This window comes from Melanerpes formicivorus, unplaced genomic scaffold (assembly GCF_026170545.1).
Source record: "Melanerpes formicivorus ecotype bairdi unplaced genomic scaffold, bMelFor1.0.p_v2 SCAF_33, whole genome shotgun sequence".
Classification (NCBI taxonomy): Eukaryota; Metazoa; Chordata; class Aves; order Piciformes; family Picidae; genus Melanerpes; species Melanerpes formicivorus.
This window is the reverse complement of record NW_027142385.1, coordinates 8,950,789-8,977,678: the sequence shown is the minus strand read 5'-3', so window position 1 is coordinate 8,977,678 and position 26,890 is coordinate 8,950,789. Positions and strand designations below refer to the sequence as shown.

At 66.1% G+C, this 26,890-nt stretch overlaps 1 protein-coding gene across 2 annotated transcripts; it reads left to right on the top strand.

Annotated features, from left to right (window-relative positions):
* Positions 1 to 28: 28 nt before the first annotated feature.
* Positions 29 to 26,345, top strand: NUP188 (nucleoporin 188). Of its 2 annotated transcripts, none has more exons than XM_068156047.1 (44): positions 29 to 81; positions 1,768 to 1,822; positions 2,332 to 2,405; positions 2,751 to 2,835; positions 3,426 to 3,506; positions 3,930 to 3,974; positions 4,496 to 4,588; positions 4,672 to 4,791; positions 5,094 to 5,305; positions 5,947 to 6,061; positions 6,462 to 6,662; positions 7,116 to 7,205; positions 7,505 to 7,570; positions 7,978 to 8,097; positions 9,197 to 9,323; positions 9,414 to 9,569; positions 9,855 to 9,981; positions 10,477 to 10,564; positions 10,653 to 10,729; positions 10,856 to 10,970; positions 11,261 to 11,381; positions 11,494 to 11,560; positions 11,928 to 12,053; positions 12,640 to 12,773; positions 13,023 to 13,129; positions 13,836 to 14,042; positions 14,683 to 14,852; positions 16,346 to 16,415; positions 16,960 to 17,027; positions 17,514 to 17,709; positions 18,327 to 18,404; positions 18,657 to 18,742; positions 19,014 to 19,156; positions 19,652 to 19,833; positions 20,144 to 20,344; positions 20,461 to 20,553; positions 20,922 to 21,080; positions 22,252 to 22,389; positions 22,724 to 22,798; positions 23,026 to 23,217; positions 24,126 to 24,257; positions 24,408 to 24,478; positions 25,064 to 25,193; positions 25,524 to 26,345. In XM_068156047.1, the coding sequence occupies exons 1-44, from the start codon at positions 56 to 58 to the stop codon at positions 25,692 to 25,694; spliced, it is 5,190 nt and encodes a 1,729-aa protein (XP_068012148.1). In that variant the 5' UTR covers positions 29 to 55; the 3' UTR covers positions 25,695 to 26,345. The 2 variants fall into 2 exon arrangements, with proteins under 2 accessions (XP_068012148.1, XP_068012147.1); XM_068156046.1 differs by having other exon boundaries at positions 11,925 to 12,053.
* The last annotated feature ends 545 nt before the right edge of the window (positions 26,346 to 26,890 follow it).

Below are 26,890 nucleotides of genomic sequence, written 5' to 3'. Positions count from 1 at the left end.
CGGGGAAGGGGCGGAGCCGGCGCCGCGCGGGCGGTCACGTGAGCAGGGAGCGAAGATGGCGGCGGGCGGGCTGTGCGCGAGGTGCGGCGCGCGGCGCGCGGCGGCTCGGGCGGGGGGCGGGGGCGGCCCTGGCTGCACGCGGGGGGCCCTCGGCGGGCGGGGCCGGGCGGCGGGGGGACTCCGGCAGGGCGGGGGGCGCGGGGCGGAGCGGAGCCGCGGGAGCTAACGGCTGCAGCGCGCGCCGGGCTCCCCCCGCGCGGGAGGCCCCGCCCCTCGCGGAGCGGCCGCTGCGGGACCCCCGCGCGGGACGGCGGCGGTGCGGGTCGGGACCCCGGTGCGGGTCGGGACCCTGCCGGTCGGGACCCTGCCGGTCGGGACCCTGCCGCTCCGCCCGCTCGCAGTGGTCGCCGGGGCTCTCGGTAACGGCCCGGAAGGGTCGCCCAGGGCCGGCCCCAGCCCGGATCTTCGCAGCGGAGCCCCCAGGGGCTGCGTCCCGCCCCCGGCCCGAGGCCTGGCGAGTGCCGAGTCCCGGCAGGGCGGGGGCGATGCTTCGGGGAAGCTCCGCGGGGCACCGCGGGGGCCGTGACCGCCTGAGGTCGGTGCCGCCGCTCGTCCTGAGCACGTTCTTGCCCTGGGCGGTAACGGTTCCGGCGCTGCTGGTGGCCGGGGGCAGCGCCGCGGCTCGGGGGGGCGCACGGGGAGCTGGACTCTCGTTGGCGAAGTGCCACCGAGCAGCTTGGTTCACAGCAGCCGTCGGGAGGGCAGGAGGAGAGGGCTTGGCTCTGCCAGGCTGCTGCCCAGTCCTGCCCGGTGCTCACTGGCAGAGCTCGATGCCCCCTGGTGCTCTGTGTGGGCTGGGGGCGGCACCCCCAGGGCATGGCAGCCCCAGGGCATGGCACCCCCAGGACATGGCACCCCCAGGACATGGCTGGGCAGATCGGCAGCTAACTGCCGAGGCTCTGGGAGGCAGCAGCGATGCTGCCCTGCAGAGCAGGGCCCTGGGCCAGGGGCAAGTCTCAGCTTGCAGGGCACTCTCGCTGCCTGTGGGCAGTTACCTTCCTGAGGCTGCTCTGAAAACCAGCGGCTGCTGCTGCTTTGGGAGAGAGCCTGCCTGGGGCAGCTGGGATGGTGAGCTCCCAGGCCGTGCAGCGCTGCTAACGGAGCCTTCCCTCAGCTCCTGCAGCGCTCTTTTGGCCCAGCCCTGTTTGCAGAGCTGGGCTGGGGGTTGGTCTGCACTGACCTGAGAGCTCAGGTTGGTTTTTCTGAGCAGGTCTGGGGTAGAAACGAGGAGCCAAGGGCAGATGTGCTGGGGCCCTGCAGCAGCTGTGTTCCACCTTCTGTAAGGGTGGTCCAGGCTTATCTTGCAGTTCAGGGTGAAGCATGGAGGTGTTGCAGGGAGCTTGTCTGGAGGGCTGCAGGGAGTGTGAGGGAGTGCAGTGCTCCTCTCTGCTGCCAGCAGCTTTCTGTTCACTAACCTCCAAGAGCCAAGCAGTGCAGCAGTCTGAGCTGCAACCTGATGGAGAGGTGGTGCTGCTTTGGCAGGAGCTTGCAAGCCTTGCTGTGACGCTGGCACCTCTTGGGGTCCTTCCTGGCTTCTTCCAGGATACCTGAGACTGCTCAGGTAGAAACTGATGTTCTTTACAAGCATTTTCCTCTTCTGCTGCAGTGTGCTTGGGTTAGTTACAGGTTTGCAGAGGTGTGAGCTGCATGGAAGCCTGGGCAGGGTTCAGCATTAAAATCCTCTCCACTTTTCCCCTTTGTTGGCAGGAGCAGCAGAGAATTGTGGACAATCCTTCTGGGCAGATCAGCTCTCAGAGAACCTGTAAGTGTGTGTCCTGCTGAGCAGGTTTGCCCTGCATGGCCTCCACGGCCAGCAGAGCCTTTGGGTGCTGCTGGCAGCGTTTGCTGCCTCTCCCTCTTGCTCAGTGCACTTTCAGTTCTTCTGTCTCCACTCCTGGTTCACTCTTCCCCTGCTTCCTGAGCTGCCTGGAAGGGTTTCCCTGAGGAGGTTCCGTGTCTGGAGCTCACACCAGTGCTGCTTTCCAGGCTGCCTGGCCTGGGGGGGTTCCCAGGGCTGCAGCCTGCTCCCTTCTTTGCAGGGACAGAGTCTGTGCTTTTCAGGGCTGCCCAGGAGCTGGCAATCCAAACCTTGCTGAGCACAGCCTGCAGCCTTCTCCTTCCTCTCCCTCCCCAGGGCTGCAGCAGGCAGCAAGCTGGGAGCCAGTCCCAGCTGCCTGTGCTGTGCTGCAGGGGGGGCAATACCTCTGCTTCACTCAGATGCTGCCCAGGGGGTGCTGAGGCCTCTGCTCAGTGCTGTTTGGTTCTTTGCAGGCACAGATTGCAGCAGAGCTGAACAAGCACTGGCAGAGGCTGTTAGAGGGACTTGCCTACTACAAACCTCCGAGGTACAGTAATGGCCTGAGCTGGGCAGCAGCCTCTGCAGGGGCTGCTCCTCACTACAGAGGCTTTTTGCATCTCTGATGATGTAAAAGGGGATTTGGCTCTCCATGCCTTGGGAGGTCAGGGGAGGAGCAGCAAGAGAAAGTGCTCAAACCCCTCCCCAGTTCTGGGGCATGAGATGCAGGGCAGCAGGCAGCAGGTTCTGCTCTCACTGCTGGTGCCAGGCAGCTCTTGGCCCTGCTGGGCTGCAGCTGCTCATCCAGCCTGAGCAGAAGGGCTGCTCCTGGCCCCTCTTTGGCTCCTCCCATGGGGCTGCTGCAGCTCCAGTGACTGAGATGTGTGCTCTGCAGTGCAGCTTCAGCAGAGAAGATCAAAGCTGACAAAGGTGTGGCTGCGCCGCTGAAGGAGCTGGGCCTGAGGGTCAGCAAGTTCCTGGTGAGTGAGCTGCTCCCTGGGTGCTTGGAATGCATTGGTGCCCTTGAGGCAGCTCCTTGATGCTGAGGAGAGGCAAACAAGTTCCTCCCAGTTGGAAGTGATCTGCAGGGGGAGGCTGCAGGTGAACATTTGACTGAGCAGTGACCTCCAGCTGCTGTGCTGCTTCTGTGGCCTCCGGCTCCGTGCAGGGCCTCACTTCTCAGCAGCACTTCCCTGCTTCTGCTCCTTCTGGGCTTCTCTCTGGACAGCAGACCCTGCTCAGCTCCAGGCTGATGCTCCACCACCAGCTGCCATGCTGGGAGGGTCTGGAGCTGGGAGGCTGCTCCCTGTGCTCCCTCAAGGCTGGCAGCGGTGCCTCCGTCTGGAGGCTGTGGCACTCCTGCAGCTGAGGCTAACCTGGCCACATCCAAGGGACCCCAAGCTGAGGCAGAGCTGTGAGCACAAGCTGTGGCTAAAGCCAGGATGTGCCTGATGCAGAGAAGAGTTGTTTGAAGAGGAGAGCTGCCTGAGTGTGCTGCTCTGCAGCGAGCTCAGCTGCCCTCCAGCAGCCCCAGAGCCTCCCCAGAGCACTTCTGCCGTGTCTTTTGCAGGGCCTGGATGAGGAGCAGAGTGTGCAGCTGCTGCAGTGTTACCTCCAGGAGGATTACAGAGGAACAAGGGACTCCCTGAAGGTCCACAGCTCTCTTTGCCTTCTGTTTGCTCCACATCTGTCCTTGATAGCAGTTTGTGTGGTCAGCTTGAGCTGGGACTGGGAAGTGGCTTTGTAGCTTTTCTCCTCTGAGCCCACAGTGCTTGAGTGCTGTGAAAGGAAAGGTGGCAGCAGGGGCTCAGGCCTGGCTAGTGCCTCTTGCTGCCTCAGTGTCTCTGCAGCACAGGGCTGCAGGAGGGTTACAGACGTGGAGGAGAGTGAGGGGGGGTGAGGAGTGAGCACAGAGTTGGAAATGAGTGGTTTGCCTTCGTGCTTTTGGAACCTCTCCAAAGGAGGTGGAAGGGAAAATGGCTTTGGTGTGTTTCAGCCCTTGCTGCTGCCCCAGCCCTTCCTCCTTGCCCCAGAGCTGTTTCTGCAGCAGCTCTTTCTTGTGCTTTGCTTGCAGACAGTGCTCCAGGACGAGAGGCAGAGCCAAGCTCTGATACTGAAGGTTAGTTTCCATTGGTCTTTTCTGGCCATCTGCTGGCACAGGAGCAGCTTCCTTTCTGTGGGGCAGAGAGGCTGGGGATAAATGCAACGGGAAGCACTTCTGGTGGGCTGGGAGGGAGGAGTGAGCAGAGCTGGGAGCTGCTACAGGGAGGAGATTTTTACTGCCAGGGGCTGAGCTCTGCAGATGCTCTGAGCTTTGCACTTGTGGTCTGAGGTGACAGCTTGGGGGTGGAGGCTGATGACTGCATCTGGCAGAGGCTGCCAGGGAGGCAGGAGAGAGCCTCCCTTCTGTCCTTCTGCTTTCCCAGGCTCCCCCTCGGGGTGGCTCCAGCCCTGCCCCTGTGGGCTCCTCGGCTCAGTCCTGGGGGTTGTTTCTTTTCAGAGAACTTTAACACCCCTCTGAAACTGCATCTGTGGTGGTGGTTGGGCACTGGCTGCTCTGTGGTGGAGGCCTTGGCCGTGCCTGGGAGAGGAAGGTGTGGGTGTGGGGCAGGATGCCACCCTGGTGCTGTCTGTTCACAGCTTGCTGACTACTACTACGAGGAGCGGCTCTGCATCCTGCGCTGCGTGCTCCACCTGCTCACCTACTTCCAGGATGAGAGGCACCCCTACAGCGTGAGTGCCTCTGCTGGCCTGCACACAGGGCAGCCAGGGCCCACTGCTGCTGTCAGAGCTGCTGACTCCTGTCTGTGTTTAAGGCTCAGTACTTCCAGTGCATCGAGAAGCTGGACAAGGAGCTGGTCCCTAACTACCGGAAGCAGTTCGAGGCACTGTACAAGGCAGAGGCTCCTACCTGGGAGACACATGGAAACCTGATGGTACTGGGGCTTGTTCCTTCTCTGTCCCACAGGCAGGGGCTTGGGAGCTGCCTCTCTGCAGCTGTGGTTACAAAGGATGTCTCTGCTGGTCCCCCAACCCCCAGGGTGCTCTGACAGAACAGGCACCGAGGGCTGTGCCTCCAGTTCTTGTCATGAGCTCTGGGAGCCCTGGGCCCACAGGCCCACTGCATGCCCCTGTAGCAGCACTCTGGCTCTGGTGCCTCTCCTTGGCACTGGCACAGAGCTGTCCCAGCTGGTGGCTGGCTGGGAGCCTCCTGTGGTGATGCAGCTCTCCTGTGCAGACGGAGCGCCAGGTGTGCCGCTGGTTCGTGCAGTGCCTGCGGGAGCAGGCCATGCTGCTGGAGGTCATCTTCCTCTACTATGCATACTTTGAGATGGCACCTGAGGAGCTCCTGGCCTTTGCAAAGCTGTTCAAGGAGCAGGGCTTTGGCACCAGGCAAACCAACAGGCATCTGGTGGATGAGAGCATGGATCCCCTGGTGGAGCGCATCGGGTAAGAGTGCTGGGTGCTGGGCAGGGGCGGCAGAGCCAGACCGCTGCTAGCCCTGGGACAAAGCTGCTCTGAGGCCTGCTGCTGCCTCCCCAGGCACTGCTGCTCCAAGCTGAGCTTGCTGTGATGAAGGGAAAACAGCTTTTTGGCCACCTTGGAAGCTTGTGGCAGAATGGAGGTGTGTTGGCAGAGCAGAGAGGCAGCCCTGTGCCCCCTCCAGTGCTCAGCTCTGGTGGTCCTGTGGTGCAGGGCAGTGGTCCTGTGCCTGGCTGCTGCCTGCCTGCAGGCCAGCCCTGAGCTCTGGCTGACTGCAGCCTCCCCTCACCTCTCCTGGCTCTGCTGGCAAAGGGCAGCAGCACAGCTGGTGGAACACAGCTGCAGCCAGGGGATGGAGAGCCTGCCAGGTGGCAGCCAGAGGAGCACAGAAGCTGTCCTCACCCTGCAGGGAGCAGAAGTGGCTCCGGAGAGGGCAATCAGCCCTCTGCTGGCGCTCAGAGAGCAGCCTTGGGTCGCCTCCTGCTGTTTCCTGGCTGCAAAAAGCAGCTGAGCAAAAGCAAACTGGAGGTGGTAATGGAGAAGTGAACCACCCTGAGCTCTTCAGCTCTGTGTCTGAGCTCTTGCTTTTACTCTGTCCCTGCTTGCAGCTACTTCAGCTCTCTCATCCTGCTGGAAGGCATGGAAATCGACTCCCTCCACGAGCGTGCCCTGGATGATAGGGTAGAGGAGCACAAGTTGGCCAAGAACCAGAGCATCCACCAGGTGAAGCTGGCAGAGGAGCCCTGGGCAGGCCCAGCAGTGCAGAGCCTGCTGTGATGCTCAGCTGTGCTGTTTGGAGATTGCCTGCAAGGGTCTGATCCTTGATGACCAAGCGTAGGAGCTGGCATCCACACAGCACCCTGGGGCTACAAGGACAGAAGGAAATGCTCTCCCCTTGGCTGGTTTGGGCCTTTCTCTGGGGGAGGGTCTGTCCAGAGCAAGAAGCACTGAGAAGGTTGTAGGGGGGTGGAGCAGGAGGCTTGTGGTGTGAGTGGGGGTGGAGCAGCTCTGAGCTGCAGGGCAGGGGTCGGAGGGCAGGGGTCGGAGGGCAGCGGTGGCTCAGCAGGGCTCCCTCGGTGCTGCCTGCAGCGGAGCTCCTCCCAGCTCTGCTCTGTTTGCACAGGAGATGGACCTGCAGCTGCTGCAGCTGGGGGACGTGTGCCACCACGCCCCAGTGCTGCTGGCCTGGGCGCTGCTGCGCCACACCATCGGCCCCGAGGAGGCGGCGGGCACGGTGCGCAGGCTGGGCAGCGCCGCCATCCAGCTGGGCACCTTCCAGCACCTGAGCCGGCTGCTGCGCGCCCTCGGCGCCGCCGGCACCAACGTGAGCAGGGCCCGGGGCTGGGGGGCTGGGGGCAGGGGGCAGGGCTGCAGCGGGGGTCAGGAGTGCAGCTGCAGCAGTTTGTGTGCCCGGTGGGAGCTGCGGAGCTGCAGCTGCCCTGGCTGGCACCGGCTGCGTTCAGGCCCTGCCGTGCTGGAGCTGGGGCCAGCAGGGGGCTAAGGCTGCACTGTTGTCTGTGTGGCTCCTTGTGCAGGCAGGGGCAGGGAGCCAGGCCCCTTGGCTCTGTGAGCAGTGGGTGCTGATGCTCTGCCCCTGGGCCTGGCAGTGCCCAGGCTGCTGCTTGGTGATAGATTTCCTGTTGCTGTGCAGCTGACCTCGTGGCTGCTTCCTGCCTTGCTGCCCCTCTGCTGGCTGCAGCCAGGAGCTGTCAGCAGCTGGGCTGTGCTCTGCCCTTCGTGGCCTTCCCTCCAGCCCCTGTGTGCTCTCCCCCTGTAGTGCACTGCCAGCACGGCCTGCATGTGCATCTATGGGCTCCTGTCCTTCGTCCTGACCTCCCTGGAGCTGCACACCCTGGGCAACCAGCAGGTAGGCATCCAGGCTCTCCCTGCCCCTGGCTGCTGCTGGCCACTTCTGTCACATCCTGAGCCTGAGTCAGAGGCTGCAGACTTTGTGACTGGGAGCTGGAGAGGAGTCTGCTGCTTGCCTGCTGCCTTTGCAGAGTGCAGCTGCAGCACACAGCGCTGCAGGCTGCTAAGGGAAGGGAGGGCAGGAGGCACCTGGAGGCCTGTGGGGTTGGAGGTGTTTGTAGCTGTGGCAGAGCTGGCTGTGCTGAGGCCCCCTGTGTGAAGTAACCTCTCTTGTCTCCACCCTCTCTGCCCCTGCAGGACATCATTGATGCTGCCTGTGAGGTCCTGGCAGCCTCCAGCATCCCTCAGCTCTTCTGGAAGACGGTCAGTGCAGCGCCTGGCTCCTGCCCTGCTGGCAGCTGAAGCCTGGGGGAAGGGCCCCTGGGGGCTTCTGGGAGGGCCTGGGGAGCTCTGCTTGGTGGTGCCCTGCCCTGTAGGGACAGCCTGGGCTTCACTCTTGAAGGGTACTGGGGAGGTGCTGCTGTAGCTGGGAGTGTAAGCAGGGCTGGGCTGCAGGGCTTGGACTAACTGCTGCCCAGAGCATCCTGCTCACAGGTTGTCCTGCCTGGCCCTGGCACACTGCCTCCTGCCTGTGCCAGGGCTGGGGTGATCCTGTGTGCAGGACTGATGTGAAGGGTCCAGCTCTGAGCTGCTGTCTCCCTGTGCTCTGCTGAGGCCACCTGAGCATTGTCTTTGGTAATGAGAGTTCTGTTCTCCCTCTGCACCACCAGGAACCCACTGCAGGTCTGGGCATCATCCTGGACAGTGTCTGTGGGATGTTCCCCCACCTTCTCAGTCCTCTGCTTCAGCTGCTCCAGGCCCTTGTGTCTGATAAATCTACTGCAAAAAAGGTAGAGGAGCCCTTGGTGGCAGGGAGCTGGTGGCAGGGCTGGGCTGGGCTTGGCTGGGCAGGAGTGGGCAGGGCAGGAGTGGGCAGGGCTGGGCTGGGCAGGGCAGGGCAGGGCAGGGCTGGGCTGGGCAGGGCAGGAGTGGGCAGGGCTGGGCTGGGCAGGGCAGGAGTGGGCAGGGCTGGGCTGGGCAGGGCAGGGCTGGGCAGGGCAGGGGTGGGCTTGACTGGGCAGGGCAGGGGTGGGCAGGGCAGGGCTGGGCTGGGCTGGGCAGGGCAGGAGTGGGCAGGGCTGGGCTGGGCAGGGCTGGGCAGGGCAGGGCTGGGCAGGGCAGGGGTGGGCTTGACTGGGCAGGGCTTGGCTGGGCAGGGCTGGGCTGGGCTGGGCAGGGCAGGAGTGGGCAGGGCAGGGGTGGGCAGGGCAGGGGTGGGCAGGGCAGGGCAGGGGTGGGCTTGACTGGGCAGGGCAGGAGTGGGCAGGGCAGGGGTGGGCAGGGCAGGGCAGGGGTGGGCTTGACTGGGCAGGGCTGGGCTGGGCAGGGCAGGGGTGGGCAGGGCAGGGGTGGGCATGAGTGGGCAGGGCTGGGCTGGGCAGGGCAGGGCTGGGCAGGGCAGGAGTGGGCAGGGCAGGAGTGGGCAGGGCTGGGCTGGGCAGGGCAGGGCTGGGCTGGGCAGGGCTGGGCAGGGCTGGGCTGGGCAGGGCAGGAGTGGGCAGGGCAGGAGTGGGCAGGGCTGGGCAGGGCTGGGCAGGGCTGGGCTGGGCAGGGCAGGGGTGGGCAGGGAAGGGCTGGGCTGGGCTGTGTGATTCTGGCATCAGCCCCACAGCTCAACTGCACTCTCAGATAACAGACATCAGACTCTTGTCAGAGAGCAGTGCCCAGGGCTCCTTCTCAGTGCTGTGCTGATGCAGGCTGATGTGCCTTGGCCCTTGGAGAGCTTTCCAGCTCCCCTGGCTGGAGATGAAGCCAGAGCCTGGTGTCCAGGCTGGGTTTGCCCCGAGGGGTCCCTGCCGGCTGGCCCCGGGGGCTGTGGGCGGGGGTGCCCCTGGCAGTGGCTGTGCTGGGGGCAGGCCTGGCTGTGTGTGCTGAGCTCTGTGGCTGCAGGTGTACAGCTTCCTGGACAAGATGTCCTTCTACATGGAGCTGTACCGGCGCAAGCCGCCCGACGTGGCCTCGCAGGAGGACGGCACGCTCTGGAGGAGGCAGGCCCCCAAGCTGCTCTACCCCCTGGGTAGGGAGGCTGCCCCGCCCCTGCCCCCTGCCCTGCCCCCCCGGGCTGGGCACTGCTGCTGCCCACACTCCCCTGCCTCCTCCCCCGCAGGGCTGGGCCAGACCAACCTGCGGCTGCCGCAGGGCGCGGTGGGGCAGGTGGTGCTGGACGACAGAGCCTACCTGGTGCGCTGGGACTACAGCTACAGCAGCTGGACCCTCTTCACCTGTGAGATCGAGATGCTGCTGCATGTGGTGTCCACAGCAGGTGAGAGAGCCTGGGCAGGGCGAGCTGGAGGCTGGCAGCAGGGCTGAGCAGCTCTCAGCGCTGCTGGAGGCGCTGGGGAGGCCTCCCTGCGGCAGTGACTTCTGCAGCCTGTGTCTGAGGTCCCCTGCAGAGGCCCAGGGCAGGCAGTGAGCTGGGAGAGGTCTGGGGGAGAAGGCTGAAGGGTGCTGGGTATGGGGATGTGTGCTCAGATCCCTGGGCATTGCCTCCGAGCTGGCTGCTGCTCCAGCCTGGATCTGCTCTCTACTCTGAGTTGTCTTTATCCAGATGTGATCCAGCACTGCCAGAGGGTCAAGCCCATAATTGACCTGGTCCACAAAGTGATCAGCACTGATGTGTCCATAGCAGACTGCCTGCTGCCCATCACATCACGCATCTACATGCTGCTGCAGAGGTGAGGCACCCAGCAGGGCTGCCTGGGAGGCTGCCAGGGGTGGCTAAGGGCTTTGCAAGAGATGTCTCAGTGCTTGAGGCCCCCAGGACTGTCCTGGCTGCACAGCCCTCAGTGCTTTGCTGCAGCAGGGAGGCTTCATTTCCACCTCTTCCCTGGACCCTGTGTCCACTCGAGGGCTTTTTTCTTGCTGGCTCTGTTCACGCAGAGGGCTCAGACAGCACTGGAGCAGGAGCTGCTGGGGCTTGAAGCAGCCTCCTCTGTGTGAAGTGCCTGGGAGCTGCTGCTCAGCTGCACTGGCTGCTGGCTGTGGCAGTGCTGCCTGCTGCAGCAAATGGCTGTGACTCAGCGTGGGGGTGGGGCAGGTCTAGACTGGAGGTGCAGACTGCTGTCTGGAGTTACTTGTCCGAGGGAGGGAGGGAGCAGCCCTGTGGCTGGGAGGCAGCCCAGAGGCTGGGGCAGGGTGGCAGTGCACTGCAGGCAGCCTCTCCCCTGCAGGCTGACAACTGTGATCTCCCCCCCCGTGGATGTCATTGCCTCCTGCGTCAACTGCCTGACGGTGCTGGCTGCCCGCATGCCAGCCAAGGTGAGCAGCCTCCTCCTGCCCCTGCTGCCCCTGGGAGCCCCCAGCCAAGGCTCTGGCAGAGGGAACCTCTCTGCTGCTTCCCTTGCAGGTCTGGACTGACCTTCACCACACAGGGTTCCTGCCCTTCGTTGCCACCCCAGTGTCCAGCATGAACCACCTCATCAGGTGCCCAGGGCTCCCTCCCCTGCCCTTTTCACCTCACCTCTTCAGCTGCCCCCAGAGCTCCTGCAGGGGCTGCCTGTGCTCTCAGAGCCCTGCTGGTGGGTAACAAACCCTCTTCTGCTTCCACAGTGCAGAGGGGATGAATGCTGGGGGCTATGGAAACCTGCTGATGAGCATCGAGCAGCCCCAGGGCGAGTACAAGGTCACCATCTCCTTCCTCAAGCTGCTCACCACGCTGGTCCGGGTGAGTGCTGCTGGGCTGGGCCAGGGGAGGGCAGCTGCAGGCTGCCATGGAGCAGAGGGACATCCAGCTGTGCCCAGCAGTGATCTCCTGTGTGGTGGCTCTCTGCTGGGTCCCTCTCAGACTGCTGTTGGTGCTCTCTGACCCAGCTGATCCACAGCAGAACAGAACCTCCTGGGAATTCTCATCCCCATGCTCCATGGCTTCCTCACTTCGAAGCCATGGCACCTCCTCCTCCCAGAGGTCCCTAGTCCTTCCAGCCAGAAGGGCAATGAGAACATTTCTGCTTCTAGGGACAGCTTGGTAGCACCCAGAGCCAGGGGCTGGTGCCCTGCATCGTCTTTGTGCTGAAGGAGATGCTGCCCAACTACCACAAGTGGCGCTACAGCTGCCACGGAGTGAGGGAGAAGATTGGTGAGGCCTGCGGGGGGCAGGAGGGGCAGAGGGCTGCTGGGCTCAGAGGGGGCTGTGAGAGCAGCAGCAGCTGGAAAGCTGGAGGTGAGCAGTCTCTTCTTCTGTGCTCTAGGGTGCCTGATCCTGCAGCTGATCCATGCTATCCTGAACTTGTGCCCTGAGATGGATCCTTGCAGCAGGTAGGACAGCCTGGCTGCCAGGGCACTGCAGCCTGGCTGGCAGGGCAGAGGGCAGCACTACTGTGTGCCAGGTGTTGGCTGCAGGTGACTAGCAGTGGCCCAGCCTGGGCTGCAGTGCTGCTTGCAGCTCTTCTCTGCATTGCTGAGCACAGGAAGGGGAGAAAAAGGTCAGGGACAGAGCGAAGCAGCTCTGCTTCTGGAGAGGAAAGAGGACAGCAAGGAGGCTGTCGGGGGCAGGCTGCCCTCCCTCCCTCTGCTTTGTCCCTCTAGGGGGGAGTGTGGGGCAGGGGGCAGTGGGGGTGTAGAGGTGGTGCTGCCAGTGCTGCAGTGCTGCTGCTGAGGTGTGCTGTGGTGGTTGTCCCAGCAGTGCCCCCAGCCTGCAGTCCCTCTGTGTCTTCAGCCTGGCCAACACGGAGGCAGGGCAGGCTGTCATCAACATCATGGGCATTGGGGTGGACACCATCGACATGGTGATGGCCTCCCAGCCTGGCAGGTGAGTGCTCTGCTGCTCTGCAGTGTGCCTTTGGCTGGGCTGCCCTCGGGGCTCAGGGCAGGGCTCCCCATGGCAGCCTGAGGATGCTGGAACCTTTGGCTGTGGCTGGATCCTTTCCTCTCTCCTCTTCTCCTGCCCAACTCCCCTGGCACCTGGCCAGCCATGCCCAGCAGCAGCCTGTGCCTGGTGCCCTCTGCCTTTCTGTTCAGAACAGTCTGAAGGGAGTCCAGGCTTGCAGAGCAGGAAGCAAGACCTGTGGGAAGCCCTTTTGGCTTTGCTCTCCCTCCATGGTGTTGAACTCCCAGAGCCAGTTTGCTCTCCATCTAGGCTGGCTCCCTGAATTGGCTGGGGCTGGGAATGTTGCTGCCCCTGGCCTGGCACTGCCAAGCTCCCAGGGAGGAGGAGGAGCAGTGCAGGCTGCCAGGGTGCTGGCTGCTGCCGGGGGCTGGGCTGGGGGGTTGTGTCTGGGCAGCTGCTCCCCGGTGAGAGACACCACAGCCCCCAGCTGCCAGGGGCAGAAGTGCCCCAGGGAGCAGGGTGGCAGCTGCCAGCCCAGCTGAGACCTGGTGTCTTTGTGCCCACGCAGCGAGGAGCCGCAGGGGCAGGGCCAGCTGCTGATCCAGACGGTGAAGCTGGCGTTCTCCGTCGCCAACAACGTGCTGCGCCTCAAGCCGCCCTGCAGCGCCGTGTCCCCCCTGGAGCAGGCCCTCACCCAGCACGGTCTGTGCCTGCTCTGCCAGCCCTGCTGGGCTCTGGGTTCCAGGGGAGGTTTGCAGGGAGGGCAGGAGCCCTGCTTTGTCCCCTCAGCTCGGGGCCAGCAGCAGCTCTGCGTTTGCTGGGAGGTGGGGAAGGGCCTCTGCCTGGGGAGCCTGACCCGGTGCTCACCTCCTGCAGTGGAGGTCATGCTTTGGCAGGCAGCTGTGCCCTGCTGCACTTTCTCCTCCCTGATTTGAGCTGTGTCCTCCTCAGGTGCCCATGGGAACAACCTGATTGCAGTCCTGGCCAAGTACATCTACCACAAGCACGACCCTGCGCTGCCACGCTTGGCCATCCAGCTGCTCAAGCGCCTGGCCACGGTGAGCTGGGCTCAGCTGAGCCTGCTGCCAGCCTGCCTGCTGCCAGCCTGCCTGCTGCCAGCCTGCCAGGATCACCTTCAGGCTGCTCTGTGTCAGGGAGCTTCAGGCAGGCCAGCTGAAGGCAGCCTGGGCTGCAGGCTGTGAGGTGCAGCGCTGGGGCCTGCTGCTGTGCCAGGACTCCCTCCCTGAGGGCTGTTTGCCACAAAGCCTTTGCAGCTCCAGCTGAGCTGCTGCCCCTCTTGGGAGCAGCTTTCTCAAGCCACTCTTCAGTCCAGCTCCAGTCCCCTAACTGCAGCTTTAACCTCCCCCTGAGGAGGGAGCCCTCTGGAAGTGTTTATCAGGAGCTTTCAGCCTTCCCTTGCAGGCTCAGCTCTTGGCTACTAACCTGCTGGGGCTGTTGGCAGTTTGCTTGAAGCCCAGAGGTCTCTCTCTGGGCTGGTTTATTTCAGGAGCCATGGCTCCAGAAGGGTTTTCCTGTTGGTCTTTCCCAGGTTTGTCACAGCCCTTCAGACACAGGCAAGGGTAGAGCAGGGCCGGGGGGCAGCTGGGGGTCCCTCTGCAGGCCGCTTCCTGCGCGATGCCAGCTGCTCAGTGTGCTCACGTGTGTGCAGGGACTGGGTGCCAGGCCTGGTGGAGCTGTGCTGTGCAGTGAGTGCCCTGGCAGGGCAGGAGGCCCTCTGCAGAGCTGTGCTGTCCCTCGCTGCAGGTGGCTCCCATGTCTGTCTACGCCTGCCTGGGCAGCGACGCCGCCGCCATCCGCGACGCCTTCCTCACGCGGCTGCAGAGCCGGATCGAGGACATGAGGATCAAGGTCATGATCCTGGAGTTCCTCACCGTGGCGGTGGAGACACAGCCTGGGCTCATCGAGCTCTTCCTCAACCTGGAGGTGAAGGATGGCAGCGACGGCTCCAAGGTAGAGCAGCCCAGGCTTGCCCAGGGCTCTGCACCGAGGCACTCCCAGCAGGCCGGGGGCGCTGCTGGCCCAGCTCTGCTGGCTCCCACAGCTCACCTGGGGGGCCCCAAGCACAGGGAGGTGCAGATGCTGCTGCCCCTGCCCCCCCCCCCCGGGTGTGCTGCTGCCCCTGCCCCCCTCCCCGGGTGTGCTGCTGCCCCTGCCCCCCCCCCCCCGGTGTGCTGCCCCTGCCGCCCCCTGGGTGTGCTGCTGCCCCTGCCCCCCCCCCCCCCGGGGTGTGCTGCCCCTGCACCCCCCCCGGATGTGCTGCTGCCCCTGCTCCCCCCCGGGTGTGCTGCTGCCCCTGCCCCCCCCCCCCGGGGTGTGCTGCCCCTGCCCCCCCCCGGGGTGTGCTGCCCCTGCCCCCCCCCGGGGTGTGCTGCCCCTGCCCCCCCCCCCCGGGTGTGCTGCTGCTGCCCCCCCCGGGGGTGCTGCTGCTGCCCCCCCCCGGGGTGTGCTGCTGCCCCTGCCCCCCCCGGGTGTGCTGCTGCTGCCCCCCCCGGGGTGTGCTGCTCCCCACAGCCCTCTGGTCCCTTCTGCTTCAGCAGATGTCTGTGCAGTGTCTCTGTGCTGCTGCAGCCTTTGTTTCCTGTTGCTGTAGGAGTTCAGCTTAGGGGAGTGGAGCTGCCTGCAGGTGGTCCTGGAGCTGATAGACTGCAAGCAACAGGAGAGGTACTGGTGCCCCCCCCTGCTGCACCGCGCTGCCATCGCCTTCCTGCACGCCCTGTGGCAGGACCGCCGGGACAGTGCCATGCTGGTGCTGAGGACAAAGTGAGTCCTGCCCCTGCCCTGCCCCTGCCCCTGCCCTGCCCCTGCCCCTGCTCTGCCCCTGCCCTGCCTCTGCCCCTGCCCTGCCCCTGCCTCTGCCCCTGCTCTGCCTCTGCCCCTGCCCCTGCCCCTGCCTCTGCCCCTGCCTCTGCCCCTGCCTCTGCCCCTGCCCTGCCTCTGCCCTGCCCCTGCCCCTGCCCCTGCCTCTGCCTCTGCCCCTGCCTCTGCCCCTGCCTCTGCCCCTGCCTCTGCCTCTGCCCCTGCCCCTGCCTCTGCCCCTGCTCTGCCCCTGCCCCTGCCCCTGCCTCTGCCTCTGCCCCTGCCTCTGCCCTGCCTCTGCCCTGCCCCTGCCCCTGCCCCGCCCCTGCCCCTGCCCCTGCCCCTGCCCTGCCTCTGCCCCTGCCCTGCCTCTGCCCCTGCCTCTGCCCCTGCCTCTGCCCCTGCTCTGCCCCTGCCCTGCCTCTGCCCCTGCCCTGCCTCTGCCCCTGCCCTGCCCCTGCCCCTGCTCTGCCCCTGCCCCTGCCCCTGCCTCTGCCCCTGCCCTGCCTCTGCCCCTGCTCTGCCCCTGCTCTGCCCCTGCTCTGCCCCTGCCCTGCCTCTGCCCCTGCCCTGCCTCTGCCCCTGCCCTGCCCCTGCCCCTGCCCCTGCCCTGCCTCTGCCCCTGCCCTGCCTCTGCCCCTGCTCTGCCCCTGCCCTGCCCCTGCCTCTGCCCCTGCCCTGCCTCTGCCCCTGCCCTGCCCCTGCCCTGCCTCTGCCCCTGCCCTGCCCCTGCTCTGCCCCTGCCCTGCCCCTGCCCCTGCCCCTGCCCCTGCTCTGCCCCTGCCTCTGCCCCTGCCCTGCCCCTGCCCCTGCTCTGCCCCTGCTCTGCCCCTGCCCTGCCTCTGCCCCTGCCCTGCCTCTGCCCCTGCCCTGCCCCTGCCCCTGCCCCTGCCCTGCCTCTGCCCCTGCCCTGCCTCTGCCCCTGCTCTGCCCCTGCCCTGCCCCTGCCTCTGCCCCTGCCCTGCCTCTGCCCCTGCCCTGCCCCTGCCCTGCCTCTGCCCCTGCCCTGCCCCTGCTCTGCCCCTGCCCCTGCCTCTGCCCCTGCCTCTGCCCCTGCCCTGCCTCTGCCCCTGCCTCTGCCCCTGCCTCTGTCCCTGCCTCTGTCCCTGCCTCTGCCCCTGCCCTGCCTCTGCCCCTGCCTCTGTCCCTGCCCCTGCCCTGCCTCTGCCCCTGCCCTGCCCTGCCCCTGCCCTGCCTCTGCCCTTCTCCCAGGCCACTTCTTTGGTTCAGCAGACTGCTGTTGGTCCCTGTGTGCCCTGGCAGGGGCTTGCAGGGTGTGGGCTAGAGGGCAGAGGAGCTCCTGAGCACCTTCAGCAGCAGAGAGGTTTCCTTCTCTTCCTCTCCTCCAAGGCTGCCCCAGCCTGTGCCCAGCAGAGCCTCTGCAGCTTGGCTCAGTCAGGATGCTGCCAGGCAGCGTGTGGGAGGTGACTGAAACTTCTTCTGTGTCTGTCTTGCAGACCAAAGTTCTGGGAGAACCTGACCAGCCCTCTCTTTGGGACCCTCCCTCCCCCTTCGGAGTCCTCAGAGGTGGGTGCCAGCCGAGCAGTGAGGGCAGTGATGTGCTGCTCAGGAGGGGTTTCTGGGTGCTGCCTGTGGCTCTTCCCTCTGCTGCAGCTTTCCTGGAGGTGGCCTGGACACAGGCAGCAGGTGGGGGGAATGCTGCTGGCTCTGCAGGGCTTCAGCCACGAGCAGCCTCTGCTCTTCATTTGCACAGGAGACAAAAGCAGCTGGGGCCTGGCAGCACTGTGCAGGCAGTGCCCATGCCACACACCCTGTGCTGCCTGGCAGAGGCAGCTCTGCTCTCTGCTGGAGGCAGGGCCAGGGCTGAGCAGTTCCTCAGGGCAATCCATCAGGTTCTTGCTCTTCTCCCAGTCTGGGGCAGTTGCCTCACTCTGGAGGTGCTGTGCTCAGTGCAGCTTTGAGCTCAACCTCCCTCCCTTGTCCCCAGTCCCTGGGGCAGGGACCTGAGCACTGCCATGCTGGGGCATGGAGCCTGCTGCAGCAGTGGGGAGCCAGAGGGTGGGGATGGAGCAGGCCTGCAGTGCTCAGCCCTTGCTCTGTGCCTTCACAGCTCAGTGTCTTGGACACCTGTGCCTTAATCATGAAAATCATCTGCTTGGAGATCTACTACGTGGTCAAGTGAGTCTGCAGTGGCCTCCCCCTGCACCTCTCAGCTCTCTGAGGTTTGGGGGTTCACACTTGAGTCCTGCCAGCCCCTGCAGGCCTTGGGGGCAAAGTGCTGCAGTCCTGAGAACGTGGGGGCAGTGCCTCAGAAACAGCCCAGAAAGGGAAGGCTCTCCTGGGGCTGCACTGGGGATGTGCAGCAGCTGCTGCAACGGTAGAGCACCCTGAGCGCAGCTGCTGCAAGGGAGCGGCGCAGCAGTCCCCTCCTTGCTGCGTTTCTGGCCATGGCTGTGCTCAGCCTGCTGCAGTCAGGACCTGCAAACATTGCTGCTGAGCAGAGGCAGCAGTCCCCAGGGGCCCTGCAGGGGTGATGGTGCCAGATGGGAGCCCCTGCACCGCGACCTTCCCTGGCCGGCCCTGCGCTTGGCCTTCCTGCCTGCCAGCAGGCTGTGCCCTGCCCGGGGGAGGGCTGCAGGTAACTTGTGCTCTTGGTTTGGCCAGGGGCTCCCTGGACCAGTCCCTGAAGGACACCCTGCAGAGCTTCTCCGGCAAGCAGCGCTTCGCCTACTGGTCGGAGTACGTGCGGCTGCTGGCGCTGCGCGTGGCCGAGGGCGAGGGCGGCAGCGGCGCCGCCATGCCCGAGTACCAGATGCTCTTCTCGGCCTGGAGGATGCTGCTCATCATCTCCACCAGCCATGTAAGAGCTGCCCCAGGGGCACCTGGCACGAGGCAGTGGGCACAGAGCTGGCCGTGGGGAGGAGCTCGGCTTGGAGGGTGGCAGAGCCCCGGAGCAGGCTGCCCCCAGAGCTGGTGGAGTCTCCCCACCTGGATGTGTTCCTCTGGCACCTTCTCTAGGTGGTCCTGCTCTGGCAGGGGGGTTGGACTGGGTGGTCTCCAGAGGTCCCTTCCACCCCCCCCCACTCTGTGGTTCTGTGATGTCAGCTGCTGGGTGCCAGCTGTGTCCTTCCTGCAGCCTCCTTGTGCTCAGCACAGCAGCCCCAGGAGTGTGGCCCGGGAGGTGGAGGAGCTGAAGCTTGCCCAGAGCAGGCACAGCTGCCTGAGCAGGGCAGGGGCAGTAGGCAATTCTGAGTACCTCTGGAGCCCTGGGGAGGTGGTGCTGGGCCAGGGGAGGCAGGGAGGCTCTGCTGGAGGGTTGTCAGTCGCTGTGCAGTGCTGCAGGGGCTGCTGTAAAACTGCATCCCTGCAGCTGCAGGCTTGGGGAAGTCTGCAAGTCACAGCCTAAAGCAGTGGCCTGGTGTTGGGGTGCTGAGGAGGGGATCCTGTGTGGCCTGACCCTGTCTCTGTGGGTCCTAGGCAGATATCATGCACCTGAGTGACTCTGCAGTTCGCCAGCAGCTCTTCCTGGACGTGCTCAGTGGCACCAAGGCCCTGGTAGGTTCTGCTCTCCTGCCCCAGGTGCCCATCCCAGCTCCTGCAGGCCCTGTGAAATGGGCCTGAGCCAAACCTCCCTGGGCTGAGGAGCCTCCTCTCAGCCTTCACTCTGCCTGTGCCATGCTTGTCACCAAGCCTGGGCCTGTGCCCTCAGTGCTGCCAGCTGCAGTGCCAGGCTGGTGGTTGGGTGGTGGTGTTGGGCTGGGGGCTCTGAGGTGCTGCACCTCTGACTCCTGCAGCGTTTCTCCTTAGCTCCTAGTTCACACCTCGGGGTCCTGCCTGCACCTGGGCTCCATGCTCTGCACCCTGCTCCTGATCCTGCTGAAGCAGTGGAAGAGGTTGGTGCTGTGTTAGTCCCTGCTGGACAGGGGCCCCTGGGAGCTTCCCTCCGGGGGGGTTGCTGTGGTGACCTGGGCAGGGAGCTGAAGCCTGGCTGTGGAAGTCCTCTGGGCTGGCAGTTGCTGCAGGCTGCTGTGTGGTTTGGCTGAGGAGGGGTTTGTGCCCAGCCAGCCCTGCACTGCCAGCGTGCTGTGAGAGCCAGGGGCTGCCCTGGCCTGCCCTGGGGGGCAGGGAGGCTGCAGGGCCCTGAGGGCTCCCCTCTCACTGCAGCCACCTGAGCGCTGTGGATAAGATCCTCAGCTCCTTGGCCCAGATCCTGGAGGCAGTGCTGCAGGCAGAGCAGCAGATGGAGCGGACCAGGGCCAAGGTCTTCTCAGCTCTGATCACTGTGCTGCAGATGAAGGAGCTGAGAGGTGAGCGGTGTGTGCCCCCCGGCGCTGCCCCCACGGTGCTGCCCCCTGGCACTGCCCCCCAGCGGTGCACCCCCAGCGGTGCCCCTTGGTGCTGCCCCCTGGCACTGCCCCCCGGCGGTGCACCCCCAGCGGTGCCCCTTGGTGCTGCCCCCTGGCACTGCCCCCCGGCGGTGCCCCCCCCCCGGCAGTGCCCCTTGGTGCTGCCCCCTGGCACTGCCCCCCACGGTTCCCCCTGGCACTGCCCCCCCCGCGCTGCCCCCCGGTGGTGCCCCCCCTGGCACTGCCCCCTGGCACTGCCCCCCCCGCGGTTCCCCCTGGCACTGCCCCCTGGCGGTACCCCCCCGGCAGTGCCCCTTGGTGCTGCCCCCTGGCACTGCCCCCCACGGTTCCTCCTGGCACTGCCCCCTGGCACTGCCCCCCCGCGGTTCCCCCTGGCGGTGCCCCCCGGCGCTGCCCCCGCGGTGCCGCCGGCACTGAGCGCTGCCTGCTCCGCAGTGGGGGAGGTGCCGCAGTACTCGCAGCTGGTGCTGTGCGTCTGTGAGACGCTGCAGGATGAGGCCATCGCCCTCTGCGAGCAGACGCGGCACAGCCTGGCGCTGGGGGAGGCTGCGGAGGACAAGGACAGCATGGAGACGGAGGAGGCCTGCAGGGCCAGGCACAAGGACCAGCGGGACGGGGTGAGGCCCGGGGGGGACGGGGGGAGGCCCGGGGGGGAGGCCCGGGGGGGCTGGGCCAGCTCTGCCTGGCTGCCTGCAGAGGAGGTTTTGGTGCCAGGGCTGCTCCCTGTGGCTTGGCACACACAGGGCTGGGGCACTGCTGCTGCCTCCCTGCCTCACCTGTCCCAGAGTGCAGGGAGCCCTGTGAGGGGCAGCAGAGCCTGGGGCTGCCCCCCCGGGAGGGGCTGGGCTCAGGCTGGGTCAGTGAACGCTCTCAGGGCTTCCTTGGTGCCCATGCCAGGCCTCTGCCACGTTCTCCTTGTCGCTGCAGGTGTGTGTCCTGGGTCTGCACCTGGCCAAAGAGCTCTGTGAGGTTGATGAGGATGGAGACTACTGGCTGCAGGTCACGAGGAAGGTCCCTGTGCTCCCTACCCTCTTTGCTGCTCTGGAGATCAGCCTGAGGGTGAAGCAGAATCTGCACTTCACAGAGGCCTCCCTGCACTTGCTGCTGACCTTAGCAAGGACTCAGCAGGTGAGAGCTGGAGGTTGGCTTAGGAAGCCTCTCGGTGTCCTGGCTGCAGCACAGCTGAGCAGGGAGCGCCCAAGGCAGGGGCAGCCCCCAGCAGTGCTCTCTTCTGCCCCCTGCAGGGAGCAGCAGCCTTGGCTGGGGCTGGTGTCACACAGAGCATCTGCCTGCCCCTGCTGAGCGTGTACCAGCTCAGCACCAATGGAGCCATCCAGGTGAGTGCTGCTTGCCCTGGGGGGGCTGTGCTGGAGAGCCCCGCCCTGCCCCGCCCTGCCCCGCCCCACGCCTCCTGCTCTGGGAGGGCAACAGCTGCCCCTAGAGCCTGGGGGCTGCCAGAAGGGCTTTGGAGGGTGCATGGCAGTGCCAGGCTGGGCAGCAGTGCCAGGCTGTCGTGTGGCTGGGCAGCAGTGCCAGGCTGGGCAGCAGTGCCAGGCTGTTGTGTGGCTGGGCAGCAGTGCCAGGCTGGGCAGCAGTGCCAGGCTGGGCAGCAGTGCCAGGCTGTTGTGTGGCTGGGCAGCAGTGCCAGGCTGGGTAGCAGTGCCAGGCTGGGCAGCAGTGCCAGGCTGTCGTGTGGCTGGTGCAGGGCTCGGGCTCGTCGCGGCGCTCCCTGGACTCCCCGTCCTGGCCCGGGGTCTATCGCCTCTCCATGTCGCTCATGGAGCGCCTGCTGAAGACCCTCAGGTACAACTTCCTGACAGAGGCTCTGGACTTCGTTGGTGTCCACCAGGAGAGGATTCTGCAGGTACATCACAGCAGGGGGGAGGCAGGAGCTGGAGCTGGGCAGGCAGGGGGGAGGCTGGAGCTGGGCAGCCAGGGGGGAGGCAGGAGCTGGGCTGGAGCTGGGCAGGCAGGGAGGAGGCTGGAGCTGGGCAGGAGCTGGGCTGGAGCTGGGCAGGAGCTGGGCAGGCAGGGAGGAGGCTGGAGCTGGGCAGGAGCTGGGCTGGAGCTGGGCAGCCAGGGGGGAGGCAGGAGCTGGGCAGGAGCTGGGCAGGCAGGGAGGAGGCTGGAGCTGGGCAGGAGCTGGGCTGGAGCTGGGCAGGAGCTGGGCTGGAGCTGGGCAGGCAGGGGGGAGGCTGGAGCTGGGCAGGAGCTGGGCAGGCAGGGGGGAGGCTGGAGCTGGGCAGGAGCTGGGCAGGAGCTGGGCAGGAGCTGGGCAGGAGCTGGGCTGGAGCTGGGCAGGAGCTGGGCAGGCAGGGAGGAGGCTGGAGCTGGGCTGGAGCTGGGCAGGAGCTGGGCTGGAGCTGGGCAGGCAGGGGGGAGGATGGAGCTGGGCTGGAGCTGGGCAGGCAGGGGGGAGGATGGAGCTGGGCTGGAGCTGGGCAGGCAGGGGGGAGGCTGGAGCTGGGCTGGAGCTGGGCAGGCAGGGGGGAGGCTGGAGCTGGGCAGGAGCTGGGCTGGAGCTGGGCAGGCAGGGAGGAGGCTGGAGCTGGGCAGGCAGGGGGGAGGCTGGAGCTGGGCAGGAGCTGGGCAGCTGCAGGCTCCCCCTGTCTGCCCTCTCCACTGTGGCTGGAGCCTCACTGCAGGTGTTGGAGGGAGCTGCCTGTGGCTGTGTGCCCTGGAGGGTGGCAGAGGAGAGCTATGCTGGGAGGTGGCTTCAGCTCAGGTCATGAAAAGGCCTTGCTCAGGCTTTGGTCACCTGTCAAGCTGGCAGCTCTCCTGCTGGGCACCTGAGCTGGTGGCCTGTGCCAGTGCCCGTGCTGGACAGCCCTGTCTGTGCCAGGTGGCCTGGGGCAAGCAGCTGCCTGCCAGTGTGGCAGCCAGGCCAGTGCCACCCTCTGGCCCCTGTGCTGTGTGGCCACCTCCAGGGGTGTGCTGCTGCACCTGGGGCAGATCCTCTGCACCTTCAGCTCTCCCTGAGCAGGGAGAGGACTTGGTGCTGCCTCAGCGAGCCCCTGGGTTTGCTCTGCCGGCAGTGCCTGACGGCGGTGCGGACGGTGCAGAGCTTGGCCTGTCTGGAGGAGGCTGACCACACCGTGGGCTTCATCCTGCAGCTCTCTAATTTCACCAAGGAGTGGCACTTCCACCTGCCACAGCTCATGAGGGATGTGCAGGTAGGGCTCGGGCACTGCTGTGGGTGGCTGCTGCCCTGGGCACGGAGGGCAGGGCACAGCCTCCTGCCGCTGCTGCGCTGGGGCTGGGAGCTGGGGTCACAGGAGCCCTCTGGCAGTGCCTTGTCTGAGCTGAGAGAGAGGAAATCCCAGCTGGGGACAGGCAGTGACAGCTTGGAACAGGACTGAGAGGGAGCTCAGTGTCCTGCTCTCAGCTGGCAGTGCCAGTGACTGTGGCAGTGCAGTGCCTGTCCCTGGGTTTCGACCTTCCTCCAGTGCTGGGCACTCTGGGGGCCTGCACTGCTGGCAAGTTTCTCCCTCCCCTTGTTCCTTCCAGGTGAATCTTTGCTACCTGTGCCAGGCCTGCACCTCCCTCCTGCACAGCCGCAAGATGCTGCAGCACTACCTGCAGGTGAGGATGGGCAGGCTGGGGCGGGCTGGGGCGGGCTGGGGTGCCCCAGGCTGGCAGTCAGCAGGGGGCAGGATGTGCTCTCCTGCACAGAGGCTGTGCCAGCACTGCCACTGCTGCCCCTGGCACTGCCACTGCTGCCCCGGCACCGCCGCTGCTGCCCCTGGCACTGGCGCTGCCGCCCCTGGCACCGGCGCTGCCCCGTGCCCAGCCCCTGCTCTGTCTGCCAGGCCAAGAACGGGGAGTCCCTGCCGGCACCGCGGGCGCCGCGGGCGGCGTGCGGCCGGGCGGGCAGCGGCGAGGAGGCGGCGGAGCAGAGGGCGCTGCTGACGGTGCAGTACAGCCTGCTGAGGATCCTCAGCAAGACCCTGGCTGCCCTGCGCCACTTCACCCCTGACGTCTGCCAGATCCTCCTCGACCAGGTAGGAGCAGGCTGCGGCCTGCAGCTGCGGAGGGCAGGGCAGGGAACGCCCCTGGGAGCCAGGCTCAGCGAGCAGGGAAGGACTCGGCTGGGCTCTGGGCACCCCCCTGCGCTGTGCCCTCAGTGCTGCTCTTGCAGGCAGCCTCTGCTGGTCCTGCAGGCTGCCCTCCAGGAAGGGCCAGGCCCTGGCTTGGCAGTGTCCTGCTGCCCACTCTTGGGCAGTTCACCTCCTGTGCCTCCAGGTAGCCAAACCTGGGCCTTGGAACCTGGTCTGGGAGGAGCTCCTGAGGCTGGCGTTTGGTGGAATGCTGGAGGGGGCCCTGGAGCCTGCTGGTGCAGCACAGCACTGCACAGCACAGCACTGCACTGCACTGCACTGCACAGCACAGCACTGCCCTGCACTGCCCAGCACTGCCCTGCACTGCACAGCACTGCACAGCTCTGCACAGCACAGCACTGCCCTGCACAGCACTGCACAGCGCTGCACAGCACAGCACTGCCCAGCACTGCCCTGCACTGCCCAGCACTGCACTGCACAGCACTGCACTGCACAGCACTGCACAGCACTGCACTGCACAGCACTGCACAGCACTGCACAGCACTGCACAGCACAGCACTGCACAGCACTGCACAGCACTGCACAGCACAGCACTGCCCAGCACTGCCCTGCACTGCCCAGCACTGCACTGCACAGCACTGCACTGCACAGCACTGCACAGCACTGCACTGCACAGCACTGCACAGCACTGCACTGCACAGCACTGCAGGGCTCCATCTGTGCACTGGAGCCCTGGGGGGATCTCAGTGCTCCTGGCTCTGGGCACAGGAGGCAGGACAGAGGGACAGGGTCTGGCTGCTGCTGTGGCAGTGCCTCAGGGCTCAGCCACTCCTGGTCCTGCCTCTCCACAGTCTCTGGACCTTGCTGAGTACAACATCCTCTTTGTCTTGAGCTTCACCACCCCAGCCTTTGACTCGGACGTGGCACCCTCCTTTGGCACCCTGCTGGCCACAGTCAACGTGGCCCTCAACATGCTGGGAGAGGTAGTGACCATTGCTGGGGGCACAGCAGTGGCCTCAGAGCCTCTGCTCTGAAGGGCAGAGCGAAGCTCTGCTGCCTCCTGTCTGATGTCTCCCTTCCCTTCCCTTCCCTTCCCTTCCCTTCCCTTCCCTTCCCTTCCCTTCCCTTCCCAGCTGGATAAGAAGAAGGAGCCTTTGCCTCAGGCTGCAGGGCTGAACATGCAGGAGGGATCCAAAACCCTCAAGTGAGTTTGCAGCTGTTTGCTGCAGGCCTGGCTGGGAGCAGAGCCTCAGCCTGAGGCTGGCAGGCAGCTGTGTGGCTTCCCAGCTGCTCGCTGGCTCCAGGGAGCTCCTGAAGCCCACCAGGGGCTCTGCAAAGCCAGCAGGGAGGGTTTGGGAGGGTGCAGGAAGCCATCGAGGAGGTTTGCCAGGCCCTGCTGCCCAGCACTGCTCCCTGCAGCTGCTGCTCTGCACCACGGCTTGGGCACCAGTGCCAGAGCAGGATGGGAGCAGGCACAGTGTTCCCTTGCCTGTGCCTGCTGGGGGGAGGCCTCCTCAGAGGGTCTGGCCCTGGAGCCAGAGCCTGCTGAGCCCCCCAGGGCTGCTGCTGAGCCCCCCGGGGCTGCTGGCTGAGCCCCCAGGGCTGCTGCTGAGCCCCCAGGGCTGCTGCTGAGCCCCCGGGGCTGCGGCTGAGCCCCCAGGGCTGTGGCTGAGCCCCCGGGGCTGTGGCTGAGCCCCCAGGGCTGTGGCTGAGCCCCCGGGGCTGTGGCTGAGTCCCCCGGGGCTGCTGCTGAGCCCCCCGGGGCTGCTGAGCGCTGCTGCCTGCACAGGTCCCTGCTGATGTTCACGATGGAGAACTGCTTCTACCTGCTGATCTCGCAGGCCCTGCGCTACCTGCGGGACCCTGCCGTGCACCCCCGCGACAAGCAGCGCATGAAGCAGGAGCTCAGCTCCGAGCTGGTGAGCAGGGCCTCTGCCAGCCTCTGCCGGCCTCTGCCAGCCTCTGCCAGCCTCCCTGGCTGGCCAGTGCAGCTGTGGCTGCTGGGTGAAGGGCGTTTGGCCGTGGCTGCCCAGCTCAGCCCAGTGCCCAGCACAGGGCAGTGGCTGTGGGCAGTGGGAGCATGGGGAGGTGTGGCTTGGGGGGGGGGGGTCCCTGGGCCATGGGGGGTCCCTGGGTCCTGGGGTGTTCCCTGGCCCTGGGGGAGGGTCCCTGGGCCATGGGGGGGTCCCTGGCCTTGGGGGAGGGTCCCTGGGCCATGGGGGGTCCCTGACCCCCTCTCTTCCCCGCAGAGCACGCTGCTGTCCAGCCTCGCTCGCTACTTCCGCCGCGGGGGTCCCTCCTCGCCCGCCGGCGGGGTCCTGCCCTCTCCTCAGGGCAAGGCAGCCTCCAAGCTGGGCCCCGAGGGGCAGGAGCCCCTGCTGCAGCTGGTGCAGGCCTTCGTGCGCCACGTCCAGAGGTAGAGGCCCTGCTGCCGCCCTGCTGCCGCCGCAGCCCTCCGGGGCCCAAGGCACCGCCAGGCAGAGCTGCGCGCGGGGGCTGGCGAGGGATGGATCCTGGCCCCCTCCTGCCTGCCCCTGTTGAGCTCCTGCAGCCCAGCAGCTGCTGCTGCCCCCCCCCTGCAGCCCCCCCTGCAGCCCCCCCTGCAGCCCCCCCTGCAGCCCCCCCTGCAGCCCCCTCCCCGCAGCGGCTGCAGCGTCCTGGCAGGGCCAAGCACCGAGACCCAGAACCTTTATTTTTGTAGCGTGGCCTGGGCTGGGGGCTGCAGCTGCCTGGGGAGGGCACACAGCCCCTCTGCTGGGCTGCAGCCCTGCCCCCCCGGGCCAGCAGCCTCTCCCTGGCAGGCAGAGCCCGGCTGGGGCACAGAAGGGATCAGCAGCGACTCAGAGACCACCTTTCTACTGCTATTTTTGTATGGAATGGTTGAGAGCTGCTGGGGCTGCCCGGGGGGGGCCCGGGGTGCCCACAGCTCCCTTGCCCACCCTGGGGGTCCTGGGGGGCTCTGAAGATGCAAGGCCTCACCCCAAGTTTTTAGTCCAAGTTGCATTGCTCCAGCCCTGCAGGTTTTTGTAACTGTGCCCTATTTATACTGAGATTAAAACCTTTCTACTGCAGCCCAGGCCCTGCTCCGTGCTCTGGCTGCTGGGGGCTGGCTCTGCTGGGCCCACCTGGCCCTGCCAGGGGGCTGGTGAGTGACCCCCAGGGCCTGTGCTGGTTCCTTGATTGCCCACACCCCCTCCCTTCCCCTACCTCTCACCCTGGGGGGCTCCTGGGGGGCTCTGAGCAAGGAGCACTCAAATGCTGCTCAGTGTTCAGCAGGAGGGGATGGAGGCAGAGCTGAGGGGGATCAGTCCTTGTGCTTGGGGTGCCAGGCAGCAGAGCTGTGCTTGGAGCTGTGGGTGCAGCTCAGCCAGCAGCACTGCAGCCCTCAGCTGCACCTGCCCTGCCCCTCAGCCACACAGGGCACAGAGCAGCCTTCAGCAGGGGCAGCTCCCCCCCAGCTGCTGGCTCCTGGGGGGGCAGAGGCAGCATTTTGTGCAGCAGGAAGCTGCTCTGGTGCTGCTTTCCCTCCAGAGCACCACGGGGACAGAAACAGGAGCAGGGCTGGCACTGGCCTGAGGCAGAGGGGCAGGCACCAGCAGCTGGGAGGGGAGGGAGC

What these genes read in the sequence shown, in the direction of transcription:
- NUP188 (XM_068156046.1), top strand. Translation starts at nt 56, where the DNA reads ATGGCGGCGGGCGGGCTGTGCGCGAG. An exon ending in AGCATGAACCACCTCATCAG is followed by an intron (nt 10,730 to 10,855) that starts GTGCCCAGGGCT and finishes CTGCTTCCACAG; the next exon opens with TGCAGAGGGGATGAATGCTG. An exon ending in GAGGGATCCAAAACCCTCAA is followed by an intron (nt 24,479 to 25,063) that starts GTGAGTTTGCAG and finishes CTGCCTGCACAG; the next exon opens with GTCCCTGCTGATGTTCACGA.